Source organism: Labrus mixtus, chromosome 1 (genome assembly GCF_963584025.1).
Source record: "Labrus mixtus chromosome 1, fLabMix1.1, whole genome shotgun sequence".
NCBI lineage: Eukaryota > Metazoa > Chordata > Actinopteri > Labriformes > Labridae > Labrus > Labrus mixtus.
In genome coordinates this window covers 7470738-7486670 of record NC_083612.1, presented here as the reverse complement: position 1 = coordinate 7486670, position 15933 = coordinate 7470738, and the positions used below count along the sequence as shown (strand labels likewise).

General features: G+C 37.5%; 1 protein-coding gene across 1 annotated transcript; it reads left to right on the top strand.

Moving 5' to 3' along the window:
* The first annotated feature begins 10975 nt into the window (after nt 1–10975).
* gtf2a2 (general transcription factor IIA, 2) lies at nt 10976–14664 on the top strand. Its single transcript, XM_061048707.1, has 4 exons — nt 10976–11167; nt 12769–12873; nt 13990–14147; nt 14372–14664. Coding segments are annotated over exons 1-4 (336 nt in total). The 5' UTR covers nt 10976–11095; the 3' UTR covers nt 14373–14664.
* The last annotated feature ends 1269 nt before the right edge of the window (nt 14665–15933 follow it).

The following is a 15933-nucleotide window of genomic DNA, read 5'->3' as shown; positions in this document are numbered from 1 at the left end:
CCGGCCATCCCTGCCAAAATACAGCCTTGACTGATCCCCTCTCCATTCCATCAGCATAAAGACATCTCTCCAGATCATCATATTCTAAATCAAATAAACAATGAATGACAGAGCTGCCATATTTAAAGAGCTGGGAGTGAGAGCATGTTTGATTGAAAGTCCCAGATCAACAGAACAAAGGATGAACGACAGACGTCAGATTGTTTTGTTAAGTGGAAATTTTCACTCCCAAAAACGAGAGAAGGTTTCTTTTATCAGAGGACCAAGAAGTGAATTATTGAACTGCAGGAGAATGGTCATCTTCCACGACCGATTAAAGGAATATCACAACATTTTTCACCGTTTAAATTGGCAGAACTTCTCGCTCGGTGCCTGATAACTTTCATGTAAATGGTTCCTAAGTTAAAACTGTGATTTAATTTTGAGCTGAATGATGATTGGACGTGCTCAACACTGACTGAGCAGTGACAGAGGAGATTAATCCCTCGGCCTGCAGGAGGAAAAGCTCAGTGTGCTCTTTCATTAGTCTTTAGGGCCATTTAACTCCAAACTCAGAGTGAATACAGAGGATTAACACAGGCCCCGCTGCCTCGCTGTGATTGATGCGTTTGATTATGTTCATAAAATACTTTGAGAGGAGGTCGCTCGTGTCGTGTATGAAGAGATGACTTACGGCTCCAGTTGTCTCAGACAGGAGATGTGACTGTGCAGCAAAGTCGACGCTATAATAGAGACAAAAGCCGGGCGTGGCGTTAGAGAAAGTTAATATATAATTTGCTGCGGTTTGTTAGGTGACCATGGCTCAAACACACTGAAGTACAGCCAGTGTGTCCTTTAAACCTTAGAGAACATTTACATATCAACATATCAATCAAACCAGATTGATGAAAAACTCTTAAAGACAAACCAAATATATATATTTAATATTTACACAAATCTGATCCAGGACTGTCTCGATTTCATTATCACAATAAATGCATTCACAATTAACACAGTGCAAAAATATGAATTTATCTAAATGGATATGATATTTTATACAAACAAGCAACACTTTCTCACTCCTGAGAAAAAGGCCTGAGGGCCATGCTGGATGCAGTCAGATTAAATTTTGCCAATTTCACGTTGAAAAATTGTTTTATTTTGGACTCCAGAGAAAGATGTTGCATACATCAGTATGTTGTAAAACAAGGAAAACAGCAGACAGAGTTGTAGGTTATATATGCACTCTTATCTGACTTAAATATTAATATTGAACCATGTTATCACACATCGCCCTTTTTTCAGGCATGCATCAGACGTAAGAGAAGATCAATTTAACATCGTGAAGCAGATCAAACAGCACATCCATTCATAAATGCATGCATCACTCATGAAGGAGTCAATCCACTCTCAGTGTAGACCAATCAGAGCAGAGATTGAAAACTCTGTCACATTTTTAAACAGCAACTTGTACGTTTCTAGGCCCTATTTTACAAGTATTGGTCTCTAAATGGTCGTTCCTGATCAAACTTTTTTCCACGACGAGACTCAAGTTGTCGTTCTGAAAACATTCAATTCTTCCTCTAGCAACATCACCATTTGTGTGGTAAATTCAAATTTATTGTCTGTTAAATCTTTAAGACTTTTTCTGTTAATCACATCTCCTGTTTCCTTTTTCCTTATTTTACTTTAATAGAAATAAAAACCAGTGAATTTCACTCACATATTTGGAGTAATCCTAGAAGAACATTTTTCTTCTTCCTTCACTAATAGTATAATAACTTTTAGTCAGCTGACCATGCAGTGACCCTGTGTGTGTGTGTGTGTGTGTGTGTGTGTGTGTGTGTGTGTGTGTGTGTGTGTGTGTGTGTGTGTGATCTATCGATCATGTTTTTATGTCTGAACTCCCACAAGGTCATTCAGCCGCAAATTCAATTACGTCTCAGTTCTTATTAATTGGCACATTTTAAAGAGCCGGGCTGCTGATTACATTTTTTTGGGACAGATTTTTCACACACACACACACACACACACACACACACACACACACACACACACACACACACACACACGCCATAGACTACGAAGTGGAAGGACGCCACCCAAGACTTTATAAGTCTTTAGAGCAACAATTTGGCAGTTGTCATCACATTTTTTGGTGTATGTAGCGGTAATACACTGGACAAGAGGTTGGCTCACACTTTAAACTTGCTAAACATTTATTTTTTTTAATTAATTGAAGAGGGTAAAATGAAGCGATGAGATCGACGGGCAACTTGGTGCAGCCTCATCACTGATGCAGGAGTTGTAGAAAACTTTCAAAGTGCACGGGGAGCTGAGCTACAAGCCAAAGATTCGATCAACCACTGAATCTGTGTTCAAACCCCTAACTATGGTCATGATCTTTGGGAAGATACCAAAAGAGTGATGTTGCTGAAATGAGTTTCCACAGCAGGGTCACTCAGCCTCACAGATACAGAAAAGAGCTCTGACAGCAGGAGGGAGCTTGCAGTACAGGCTCTACTCTGAGGTTTTAAAGGCACATCCAGCTGCAAGGGGTCCCTATAGGATAGACCCTGAACCTGCTGGGATAACAGGTCTTATCTGGGCAGGATGAGGGACATCTGGATTAACCTCGCTTCGCTCAATACCACTGTGATCCTACCAAGGACAAGACTCAGAGAATGACAGATTTAGGACTTTAAAAAAATAATGTTCACAAAGACGTCTGGAAGAATGATTTGAAATGGGCAGCAGATTACGTTCTTTAATGAAAAGTGTAATGGCTGATATTCCGCCCGCTTGTCCGGCTAGTTTACAACCCATCAGATCAGTACTTTATACACCATATTTGAATGCACAGGTTATCTGTTATGTTAAAATGCCACAGACATGCAGAACAGACAGTTATCTGCATGTCTGATCCTCATGAACAAACCAAACAGAAGCTTCAAACAGAGAATGAGAAACATGCCAGACAGTGAAGAGTGTTTAACTTCAGATTACCGTCTGCTAATTAACACTAATGCTGCTAATTAGAGCGACGGTGTTTGTTCTGTGAGATCACAGAGCTGCATGATTGAAGCAGTAATCCACCCAAATTACACAGACTGCACTCTGTTTGTCTTCTTCTGAGGAAATATTGGAGGTTTCCGTCAGTAAACACACTTACAGACTTCACACACACACCCTTCGACATAATCAGCAGTAAATCAGTCGTTCTTACTTAAGATGCATAATGAAGACCGAAGAGGGAGATTTACATTCACAGCCTCAGTTTGTGTGATCAACCACAGTCCACAGTTGAGTACAAATTCAAGAACTTGTAACATCTACTAGAGGTTGATGCTTTAAAAATATATCTAATAATGAAGAAGCAAAGTGCTAATCATTGCCAGAGGACCTCTGCAGCCATAGCTTTAGCCCTGTTCAGACTGCTGTTTCAAACCGTGATGGTAACGCCCCCTGTGATGTTTCACCTTCAATCTAAATGAAGAAATGTAGATTTCTCTCTACCGTCTTTAAAGTTAGTAACAGAGGCGTTACAGAGATGAGACTGTTAGCATGGGAGCGCAGCACAAAGTGTTTGTGCATCTCTGACCGTGTCTTGCTGTGCTGTGTTTCCACAACACCGAATTCAAAGACTGGGACACCAATATTATGCCGTTGCAGAATTTGATTCTAGAAAAAAATCAATCGATATTGAAACCTGTTTCGATACCACAGCAATAAAAATATATAGGCTTATAGGAGCCTGTGTCCACTAACACAGATTTTTGCACAGGCAGCACTTAGGACCTCAGTTTCAGAGCATGTCTCAGTAGCACTCATTGTTGCTAGGTAACAAAAGTTCACCTCCACTTCCCTTGGTAATGACCACAGGTCGGTTTTTGATAGCTTGGTTTGTGTGTTTAATCTTTCCTTTTTTTCAAGGAGAGCTATTTTTGGTATCAGGTCAAACAGCACCTCTAGACCTTGAAACTGTGCCCTCGACAACGAGTCACATAAGTTTCTTCCCCGCCATTGTTGTTGACAAAACTAATATCAGAAGTCCCGCCCCTTCTTGATTTTAATTGGTCAGGGAGAAGGGTAATTGAAGGGTACAGCGCTGTAATAAAAACTGAACTTTTTTTCTCAAATGAAAGCTCTGTGAACGTATCAACAAAAACAGCTCACAGTGCATTTTTGCATTCGGTACGCTGAGTACTGAAACACTGAACTGCATTGGCATTATTTAGAAAAGAAGTGCTGCCAGCCTAAAGAACAGTCTTAGTGGACACAGGCCATTAAAGTCCTCAGCACCCAATATTTGGTAATTTCTTGTTTTTTTCTCCCCTTATTTCAGTACCGAAAAGTTGCAAACATGCAACATACATAATAATATGCTACATGTAAAAGTTTTGGATCCTCACCTGTTTATGTGTCACAATTGTTTGAAGTTTTTCTTTCTTTTTTCATGAAGCTATGCTAACTCTTTCCAGTGTTTGTGCTAAGCTAGGCTGTATACACATTATCTGTATTTATGCTGCACACCAGAATGCCAGACTGTTCCTTTAAACTGCCTTTTTCTCTTTGCATCTCTTGATCAGATGATGCCTCATAGGTCTCCAGCAGCTTTACAGGATTACATAATATGTTTTCCACACACACACACACACACACACACACATACACACAGCTACAAATCATGTGGCATCAACACTTTCTAAATCTCCAAATTAAATCTGCAAACAAACAATTACTCGAGTCAACGAGAACAATTAATGGCACGCGGCCTCTGAGGACTGAATCTGCATATTGAATGAGCTCATTAACATAACAGTGAGAGATGGAGCCAAGCTGCAGGAGCTGCTCGCTTTTAGCCTCACATTAATCAGCTGTTTAACCTCCTCACACTGACATGCAGAGAAATACTCAACAATTAAACACTCCATTGTTAACCTCATTTTTTAAAGTCTTGCCACAATGATTCCAACCAGCCGTACACGTTGGTCAATTTTCTCATGTTCAAACCTAAAAGTTTCTCTTCACCTGTTTTATAGACATTTTACACTTAACGTGTTTTCTTCATCACTTTACACACAACCCTGTTGAACCAAAGCGTTGAACAGTGCAGACAGAGGAAAAACAAAGCAGGAAGACTAGACTGTTCTTTGTTGCTGAATAAAAAACTTGCCATGCCTTTTTCTGTCATCTAAGAGTCATCAAAAAAGTTTATTGGTTAATGTTCAAGTTTTTTTATAATCTCTATTGTGAACATGCTTACATATTAAATAACCTGACTGAAGTGCATTTTTTGCTTCCAAACTAATTGATTAGTTTTGCTATGAGTTAGAAGAAGTCTGGTATCTTTAAACCTCAGAGCGTATGGAGGAGTTGGATCTTTTTCGAGGTCATCGCCTCCTCTTGCCCACAACGTTACCGACCTTTGGTAATCTTAGTTCTCTCGAAAAGTAACTTTTTGTTGCACATATGGTGAGCGACTTACCTACACATACTGACATACATACAATTTTTTTGATTATTTGTGCTACCTATGAATCAAAAAATAATTATGGCACATAAAACATGTAGTTCTCATTCCACTTTGAAGGTAATTTATTCCACTCTCTGTCTTATTAACACCTCTCCTGCAGGAATATTTCAATCTAAGAAGTTACATTCATGCAGAGGGTGGATGAACATCACAGAGGTGGACTTTTTCAAACGGCAAGTCTCTGACTGGAGTTTTGCCTCGACTTAGACAGGAATCAGGAAATAAATTCCCAATATCTAAATGTAATGTAACTTTATGTTTCACCATCAGTAACAGAGTATGAAGAGGTTCAGATGGTGAACATTTGACTTTTCACAGCAACCAAAACATTCAACAGAAAATCTTGAAATAACAATAAAATTAAACTTCCCCCTCATGTTAGCAAACACTGCAAATAAATGCCAAGTTGGCAAAAAAATAATGCCGCAAAGCCACTCACACTTAAAAAAAAGAAAATAGAAATAAGGAATGGTGGCTTCTAATTGGCTGTGTTTTTTTCTCCTCACAAAGTAATTAAGTGCAGCACTTTATGTTTGGTGAATGATCATCAGTCCCTCCTGCTCTAACACACACTGAACATCTGAAATATGAATTCTTGCATCATTTTTAATCATTTCTCTACATGTTGAGCCCACACTCCCTCCCAATAATTGCGTTTTCCGTCCTCGTTCATATATTTACCGAGCGCTACTGTGCTTTATTTTCCCTCAGCTTGGAGACGGAGAGGGGTCAGAGGTCAGCGGAGCGGCTGGCTAAACAGATCTGTTCATTAGCAAACAGCCGTTCACAACGCTCAGAGACGACATCCATCACACGGAAATGCTTACAGCAGCAGCAGCAGCAGGAGGAGGAGGCGAGCTGCTTTACCGACAGTCTGAGAGGAAACCTGAGGCTCACAAACATCTGCAGCTCATGGAGATACAAACTCACTCTGCTGAAGAAATAAAGAAACGCTCTGTTCAAAGACAACGTCCTGCATCCAACATGTAACTAGTGAAAATTATACATTAGTAAAAGAGTGCCGGTGACATCAACAGCGCATTTCTGAAAAGTTGAAGATTAGTTTTTTAACAGTTAATAAATCCTCTGACACATTTTTTTTTGTCTAAAATATAATATCAAAGGACATTTCTACAGACTTCACACAACTGTTTTAAAATGTATCCATGATCTTTTGTTTAATCTGTATACGGTCTAAATATGTGTTCATATTTTACTGTTAGTTTTTAATATATTTGTGGGATTGCTTTACTAACTTGCCAATTACTGCTTGAATGTTTTTACAGCTATTATATCTCACACCTGCTAAACAAGTTAAGTGCATTTTTTACATGTCTGGATAATTCTTCCCTCTCGTCTGCATGAAAATATGATTTAAGTTTGGCCCACACAAGAAATGGCAATTTTATCATGCAATATGAGCATTTGTAAAAAATACATATATATTAAGATTTGGATTTTATTGCAATAGGAAAAAATATTTCATGTAAATAAGCAACGCTCATGTGAACATTTGACCTGTTGAACGGAGGCCTGTGTATTACAGCCATGCTCTGAAATCATTTCGATACAGTCAGATGAAGCACATGCTGGCTAAGATAAGATAAGATATACTTTATTCATCCCAGCAGGGAAATTTAGGTGTTCCAGCAGCCAGCATACATACAAACACACAACACATACTGTATATACATACATATCCCACCCATACAAAAAACATGAGCCCACAATACATAGCCAGGATAAAAAAGTGGTATGGATGGTCCATGTGCATAAGTAGCTGTTACTCATAGATAACAGTACAAAATACTAGCTCTGCCAGTGCATAGTATGATAGATAAATAAAGAATTATTATAAAAAAGCAGTCAAGTGTGCAAAATACAGTTTGATATATGCAGCTCAGGCTAAAGTTTAAAAGTTTAAATGTCTTCTGTCCTTTTACCTCAGATTCATTCCTTCAGATTCATTCGCGCCAATTTATTGGTAAAAAAAAATTAAAAATTATTTTATCGCAATATATATCGCAAGACAGAAAAGTTAAAGCAATGTCAGTTTTTTATCCAATGATCTTCAGCCCTACTTAGAGTAACAAAAGTAAAAATTCTCATTAGACTGAATGGATCATTTCAGAATAATATAAAAAAATATTGTATTAAAGTTATTGAAGAGTTTCATAGAGCTGGAGCTTAATGTAAGGACTTTAAATACAGCAGGGTCACTTTTGTGAGTTTTATCTCGACATACTTTAATATGAATCATTAAAAAGTTAATATTAATGACTGAATTTTAAAAGTAACTTCAGCTGAGTGCGGGGGAAAAAGTTGAAATTCTGCACTAATATTAAATAAGTCTAATGCTATCAAAAAATTAAACAACAAACAATCAAAAAGTCACAACAAAAATAAATCTGTGCATTTACAAAACAGCCTATTTTAACTGTTAGCAAAAATTGTTATAGTTACCATGGAAACGGTAATATGTGTCATGTCCTGCTAGACAAACGGCACAAAAACAGAAATAAGTTACGCTAACTTATATTTTAACTTACATGTTTGTCTCGCAGTCCTTCGTCTTTATCTTGCTCGTTGTCCTCTGTGTTTGGTGGTCTCCTCCGCGTTAGCATCCTCGCTGCTGAAATTAGCCAGGGGTTGTCATCGTTACCGAGGTTACGTTTCCTTAATACATTTCTCATTCACAGTAAGTAGCACGCAGGGTAGTTTTCTAAATCGTTGCGACACTCTTACTTTACTAGAAATGTTGGAGAAAAATGTGTTTACTGCATCACTCAGTCAGATTATCAGATATAGCCTTCTAATACATGAATTAACCACTCAAATCGCTCATAACACGAGCAGAGAGTTCAAAGGTCATCATCGTCACGTCACTGCGATGTGAAATTAAATTAAATTAAACAAAAATATTCATAAAAAATGTGATTCCATTTATTTTCATGTGTTTTTATTAGACAGGTTAGTGTCTATGTATGTAAAAAAAAACATTTAATTATTTATTCTACAACAGAATTAGTGGCGGGAATGTTGGGGGCGGGGCTAAGGGGAGCCGCTTTTTTTTCAATGAGCTAACATAATTACCGCATATTATCTTATTATCCCATCAGACAATTTAACACTCAAAGATCATTCAGTAATTAATTCAAATCTGATTTGGTTCTGCTAAGATGTCTTTATGTTTGCACTGGTTTGCATATAAGCTACGTCATCACAGTTACAATCATTAAACTACATAACACAATTTATTTAGATTTATTTATTTTACATAACATTATTTGTAATTTTGAGCTTTGTCTGTGTCTTATTTTTTATTGGCCAGTTGAATGTCAATGTGAATTTTCACATTCATAGATGATCAATTTAAACCCCATGTTCTTGCTTTTCAGGAAGAAAATGAGTTTTAGATTACAACAAATACTTCAGAAAAAAAAGCTAAAAAGTTGAAATTGTGAATTTGAGATCCCTATTCAAGGTTTTTATTCAATCTATGCTCTAAATGTGAACTCATCTAAATGTACCGGTTGTTTTATGTTGTCCCTTGACTTCTCTGCTTTTGTTTTATATTGTTTATATTATATAGGCTATATGTGTATTTTTAAACATTTATCATATAGGTACACTTCTGTGTATTTTCAAGTAATATAATTACACTGTACAATTTTACTATGTATACATAGTAAAATTGTTCTACTTTGAAATAAAGTTTATTGTAATTTGCTGAAAAAAGCAAACCATATATTTATTTTTCTATTTTTAAACCTTTTGTCGTCTCTCAATGTATTTAATTGTTTATTTTTTTTAATTTACAAAGCAAACTATAAACCGAAGATTCTTGAAGGGAAAGGTTGTGATCTAAAGTATTTTAATGTAGGCCAACTACATCAAAGACTGAAGACGAAACAGATAATAAATGTAAACACAGAGAGAGAGAACATACAGGTTTGCCCTCCACAGACAGATGAAGATGTTGAGGAGAACTTTAACAGACCAGGGGGATTTACAGTTTTAATGTTTTGCTGCCATCTACTGGAATTTAATTTAAATCTTCCCAAGTTTATTTTTTATTTCCAGATTTGAATTAGCCTTAACTAAGGTGAAGATTAATAAATTAATTAGTTGCAGGCTAGAGCTCAACACTGACTTTGTAAGTGAAATAGGAACATAAGTTATTGTTATTTGCAAACATAACTGTTAAGTCGATTCAAATCAACATTAAGTTCAGAAAATCTAATGATCAAGAACTTTTTAAAGATGAATAAAATTCAATGAACGTGAAAAAGAAAAAAACTCTTTCTCAAGTAAAATAAAACAAACAAAATGAGTCACATGAAGTTATATTTTTTGAGTTTTTAAAAAGTCCTTCCTGGCTTCCGTAGTCTCCATCAGGTTTGCAAAAATCTAAATAGGAAAACAGACTCTTCCCTTCAAAATAAAAGCAGAACCAAATAATACTGACATTTGTTACTACAATAACTACAAATGTGTATTATAATTTAAAAAAATATATCGAACTGATTAAAAAAGACACTTATTAACAAAGGAAACATTGACCTGTTTATACTACAATTATCAGTTTACATAATGTCTTTTTACTTTTCGTCTATACATTTTTATTGTTATTTTAATCAATTACTGTTTATGTATGTGTATACAACTTTTTTACCTTATTGTTTTTTCTTTTTGAATCTTTTTAGTGACTTTTTTATTTAACTTTTTAAACTTTCTTAGAGCATTTGAACATTGTCTTTATGCAATATATTTGCATGTGCACACGTTACTTATGTGCCTGCGTTCATGTACTGACATATTTGCATGGTCACACATATGTGTTTGATTGTGTGTACATGTATTTGAGCATTAGCTTATGCACATATGTCTAATTTGTGTAAATGGTGTATTGTGTATTTCTTATGAACACATTTTATGAAATGTAAATAGACTTGAGCTTGTATAGCGCTTTTCAAGTCTTCACTTAAAGCACTTTTACACTGCAGGTCACTCCTACACATTTACACACTGATGGCAGAGGCTGCTATGTAAAAGTGACCCTCAGTATTAACTCCATTCATACACTTTAAAATGCCTACAACGAAGCAGCGGGGGGGAACCTGGGGTTAAGTGTCTTGCCCAGGCACACATCGGATTGTGGCTACAGGAGCTGGGCATTGAACCCCCGCCCTTCCTCTTGAGAGACGCTGATCCACAATCGCCAATTATAGACTTTTTACGCGTCTGTAAAGCGCTTTGAATCGCCTGGTGTCTAAAAGGTGCTTTATAAATTAACTTACCTTGCATTCACATTTTTTCTTTAATTTTTTTTATTAAAGTTTTCAGTATTATGATTATTTATTTTATATTTAATTCCGTTTCATTTGTTTCTTTAATGGGTTTTTTTTCTTTAATGTTATTTTGAAAATCTTAACCGGAAACCAGCTCTGTGTTGTCAGCTTGTTCCTGTTTGCTTGTTGTTGTGGAGGGAAGCGGCTAGCTCTGTTAGCTCCGTTAGCCCTGTGTGTGTGTTTGAAAGATAGTTTTCCGCAGTTATTTGTTCCCCCGATAGTTTCAATCATGGCGTACCAGCTCTACAGGAACACCACTCTGGGAAACAGCCTACAGGAGAGTCTGGACGAGCTCATACAGGTGACACCGACCACAAACATGACGGCTGTTAGCTCAGATTAGCATGTTGCTTAATGTAGCGTCTAGCTCGTTAGCTTAGCACTAGTTTGTTCTAAGCAGAGGTAAATAATGTCATACAAGTCACCGTGATGTTTAAATACTGTAGTTTCTATCTAATGCTGCTAATAAGTGACCGGGCTAATGTAAGGAAATACAGTTATTCGATGTTAAGTGAGTTTAATTAGCCAGAAGTGACTTTTGTTCATTAAATCAATCCGTGAAATTAACTTGAGCTTCAGTAGTTTATCCTCTGCATGACGGAGATGTTGGAGGTGTTGTGGCATGTTTTGTTGCTGTTTCTTGGAGTTAAATCAACACAAAACAATAATCAGTAAAAGATCAGTGCAGGTCTTTACTTACTATGTACTGAAACAGATGTTTTTAAACCATTATTAATGTTGTTAATCATGTTGTTGGTAGTCTGTGTGAGGCTATACAAAGCTGTACCAAACCTGCCAATGGATTTCTTATTGACAGAGTAAAAAATAATGATAATAAATACAAATGCATTAAAAATTAAACACACTCCAAATAAATGTATTTAAACTTTGTGCTGGCTTCACATAAAAACAAAGAAGGTTTTCAAATATATTTCAAAGTGAAGTGCAAGAGTTTTTATCATGTAGGAGATGACCCAGTATCATCTGAACGTCGTCATGGAGACGATTTGTGAGCTCTTAAAGTTTAGTGTGGATGTCTATAAAGGGAGCCGAGAATGAACTAATCTTTTATCCCATCCCTAATGCCATCACGCTGACACGAAAAGCTGAGAATATTCAAAGTGCCCAACGATAGGGCTGGACAATATATTGAGTTTTTAAGATATATTGATATATTTTCAAACAAGATATAGGGTAAGACAATATCGTTAATATGGATATAGTTTATGTTGCATTAAAATAACGTTACAGAGGTGCCAGGTCACCTTTTTCTCATCTCACTGATGATGACTGTCTGTCCCTCTTAACCCTGCTCCTCCTCTCTCTCTCTCTTTTATTGTATTTAAGGAACATTTTTATTTTATAATATTACTTTTTAAATTCACAAACAGGTAGTTTATTTTTCCATGTGTTTTCACTGTTAATAAAATACATATCGATATATATCAAGTATCGCCATTCAGCTAAACAATATCGAGATATGAGTTTTGGTCCATATCGTCCAGCCCTACCTAACGATCTTTATTGATTGGTGACGTGGATCATTCATTCAACCTTTATTTATACTGGGAGGCAACCCTTATTTACAATGACATCGAGTCATTTCAGAATTAATTAAAAGACAGACTACACATCATTAAAAGAACAAGAAGACAGATAAATACAAGACTGCTAAAGTAAAATAAAAACTTGGGTTTTCTAAGAGGCTAAGACAGGATCAGTGCAGTCGGTCCGATATCAGATACATCAATTACGTCGATATCGGACCTGCTGCTATAGATGTTTGAGAAGTGGATTTGTACTTTTGTTTAGCATCAAAGATGCTGCTTGTGAATTTAACTCCATTGTGTGTGAGTGTGTTGCTGCTGCTACATGTTAAATTGTGTGTGTTTGTGTGTTTAGACTCAGCAGATCACTCCTCAGCTGGCTCTGCAAGTCCTCCTTCAGTTTGATAAAGCAATCAACACGGCGCTTGCCAACAGAGTCCGCAACAGAGTCAACTTCAGAGTGAGTCTGAGTTCCCTTCCTATCACCTTTGAGTCCTGTCCCCTTAAAGCGTACCCTGTACACCAGCAGAGCAGAGGACAGATATGAGATCAGAGTTTGTGTGTTTTCATTCCTGTACAATTCGAATAGTAGTTTCTCTTTTCCTCATGTTGTCTCTTCTGTTCTCACAGTAAAGGACTTTGTTGAACAAGTGTTTTGATTTTTTAATGCTGCCTGTCCAATCAGTCTTAATGGTAAAAGTCAGGGTCCATCATTTTTGCCGCAGACCAACATGTATGTAATGTAACAGATGCTGCTTCGTTACACTTCACACCTCTTGATCTTGCAGAACATCAGCACTCTGTGTGAAATGTGAAAGCTGGGGAACAATTTCTGTTTGGTTCAGAGTAAAAAAAAAAAAAGAACAACCTTAATAATAACAGCGCTTGTGTGATGTTGTTGCCAGATCTGTGTGTGTAATAAGTGTTAAAAAAAATCAGCTGATAACTGCGATTTGGTGCTTTTACACGTGCAAAACTCCTGAGAATTTCCCAGTGTGAGCTGCGTGTCTGAACGCAAACGTCCCAATTTTTCACCCTGACTGCCTTATAAAGATCATCGTAAAATCAGGTGGTGAAGATGTGTAATCGCAGCAGGAAATATAATATAGCAGGAAAATTCACAGCGAGCAAGCAGGCGGAGGTTATGATGTTTATGTTAGACACCCGCTGTGTGACCTTCATGCACATAATGAAACAGCTTCATACTCTTTTCTGCTCGGCAGTATGACCTTTACACTCGATCTTTGATCCTGTGAAAAATTGTCTATTATAGTGACAGACTCTGCCGCTTGATGCGCCATCTTGGATTTCCAAAGCGTCTTTTTGTTGTCATGTCTTGCCTCCTGACAGCAAGCCCTCTATCAGCAGCTCTAGATAGAAAATTGGCAAAAAGAAACAAGTAAAAATACAAATATCAAACTATAATTTCTACCACTAAAAGTTAAAGAACTGCTTTGAAAACTTACTTTATTACAAATACTTGATCATGGTGTTGCATTTTACTGCTGTCGATGTTTACGGTTGTGTAATATTAAGGGCTCTGCCTCTCAGCTGCTGTTCTCCGTCTGTCCTGCAGGGCTCCCTAAACACGTACAGGTTCTGTGACAACGTGTGGACGTTTGTCCTCAACGACGTGGAGTTCAGGGAGGTGACGGACCTCGTGAAGGTCGACAAGGTCAAAATCGTTGCCTGTGATGGAAAGAGCGAGTCGACCCAGAACAAGACAGATAAATGGTGAGTACAGATTTTTAGATTGAAAGTGTCAGACTTCGCCGGATATCAGGGAGTTATTTTCGTCACATTTTTTGTTTTTAGGGCAGAACGTCAAAGAGAAATGTTGACTATCTATATTGAGCAGCCAAACCACAGCCCTGGAAAATGTTTGACACTATTTGTAACTATCATGACGACCTACCCCATTCTTCATTATTTCCAATGTTTTTTTTTTCTCTCCGCAGACTCTGGCTGCAGCACTGCAGAGCGATGACCCTTTCTGACCGTGTGCTGGTGTCAGACGGAGTCACAGGTGGACCTGGACTGTACATATAATTTATTATTACAGCAGAGTCACAGCTGAGAAGTGTGTGAGTGTGTGAGTGTGTGCGTGCGTGTGTGAGTGTCAGAGTGGACCAGTTACTGTTCCTGCAGCAAAGTTCTTTTTTATTATCAGTTTACATGATGTTTGTGTTCAGTTTGCTGTTACTATGAAGCTGGAACATCTTTAATAAAAACTTTATTTAAAACTCAGAAAGGTTCTGTTCTCATCAATCAAATTAACTGACAGGCTCAGGTTGTTCTTCTATGTCTTCTACATGTGCACTCAGAAACCCAACTCTTCCCTAATGTTGGTTTACAACAGCAAAGTCACACAATAACAAAAAAAATAAATCAAAACCATCATCATTATTAAAGGAAGAATATGCGATTTTTCACACTTAAATGTAGCAGAAATCAAATATATCCTCTGAAAATAACTCGGTGAGTAATGACTGTCTACAATGAGTGTGACACCCGAGTCCCACTGTCTGCGATGTTTTCCGAGCCGTAGCTTCAGTTTGTTTACATTGTTGGGACGGCCGGCCGGCTCATCCCCTCGCGTATAAAAGTTGTTTAATTGAGGGACTAGATAAAAGAAGAGTAACATACTGTACTCACTGCTTATTTGAATGTCACCTTGAAGATCACGTCATTTCTTGTAAATTTACATGCAGAGTAAAGATACGAGCATAATAAAGATCGCTAGCATTAGCATGCTAACAACAATGCAGCGCAAGTTGTTTTAGTTTCATGCTGGTGCTCAAGGGCGACATCTGCTGGATCAAAAAGTCGTATATTCTTCCTTTAATGTCGTAGGTGTTCATAAAGAGCAAGGTCTTTATCTTTTTCTTAAAGGTGCAAAGGGACTCTGCAGGACCCTGTTGTGAAGGTTGGATCAGAGCGTAGTGGGCGGGAGGGAGTGTAGACCTGGATTATATAGTCTAGGGCTGAATCCCGATGTCCTCCCTAAACCCTGAGCTCTTACGGAATTAATTGACGTCACCTGGGAAGTGATTGAGTGTAAGTGAGGTTTAATACAAATGGGACATCACTTTGCGACTTCTCTGTAACCATGACAGCACGATGTCATTTGGCAAAAGCTTATTTCACGTTTTTTACTTCACGCACTCACAGCCCCATGGCGCTTCTTAAAGTTCTACTTAATATAGTCCTATATGTACATTTACAGCACTAAACCCTCACAGATTTAGCGGGAACATGCATCAAAGTCAGTGTGTGAGGGTGGACATCGAGATTGGGCCTAGGTAACGAGGAGCTGTTTTCGAAGCGAGCAGCAGAGTTATTTCAATAAAGTTATTTGATTTGAAGGGATTTCTTCTGTAATGCTGCTGGATGTCAGTAACTTTCAGTGGATGTATCATGATGGGTTGTTGTAGCTATTACAGCCTGTTTCATGGCTGCAGCCTGAAACGAATCTACTGGAGCAAATCCAGATGTTTTTGTACTTTTAACGCCTCCCTCA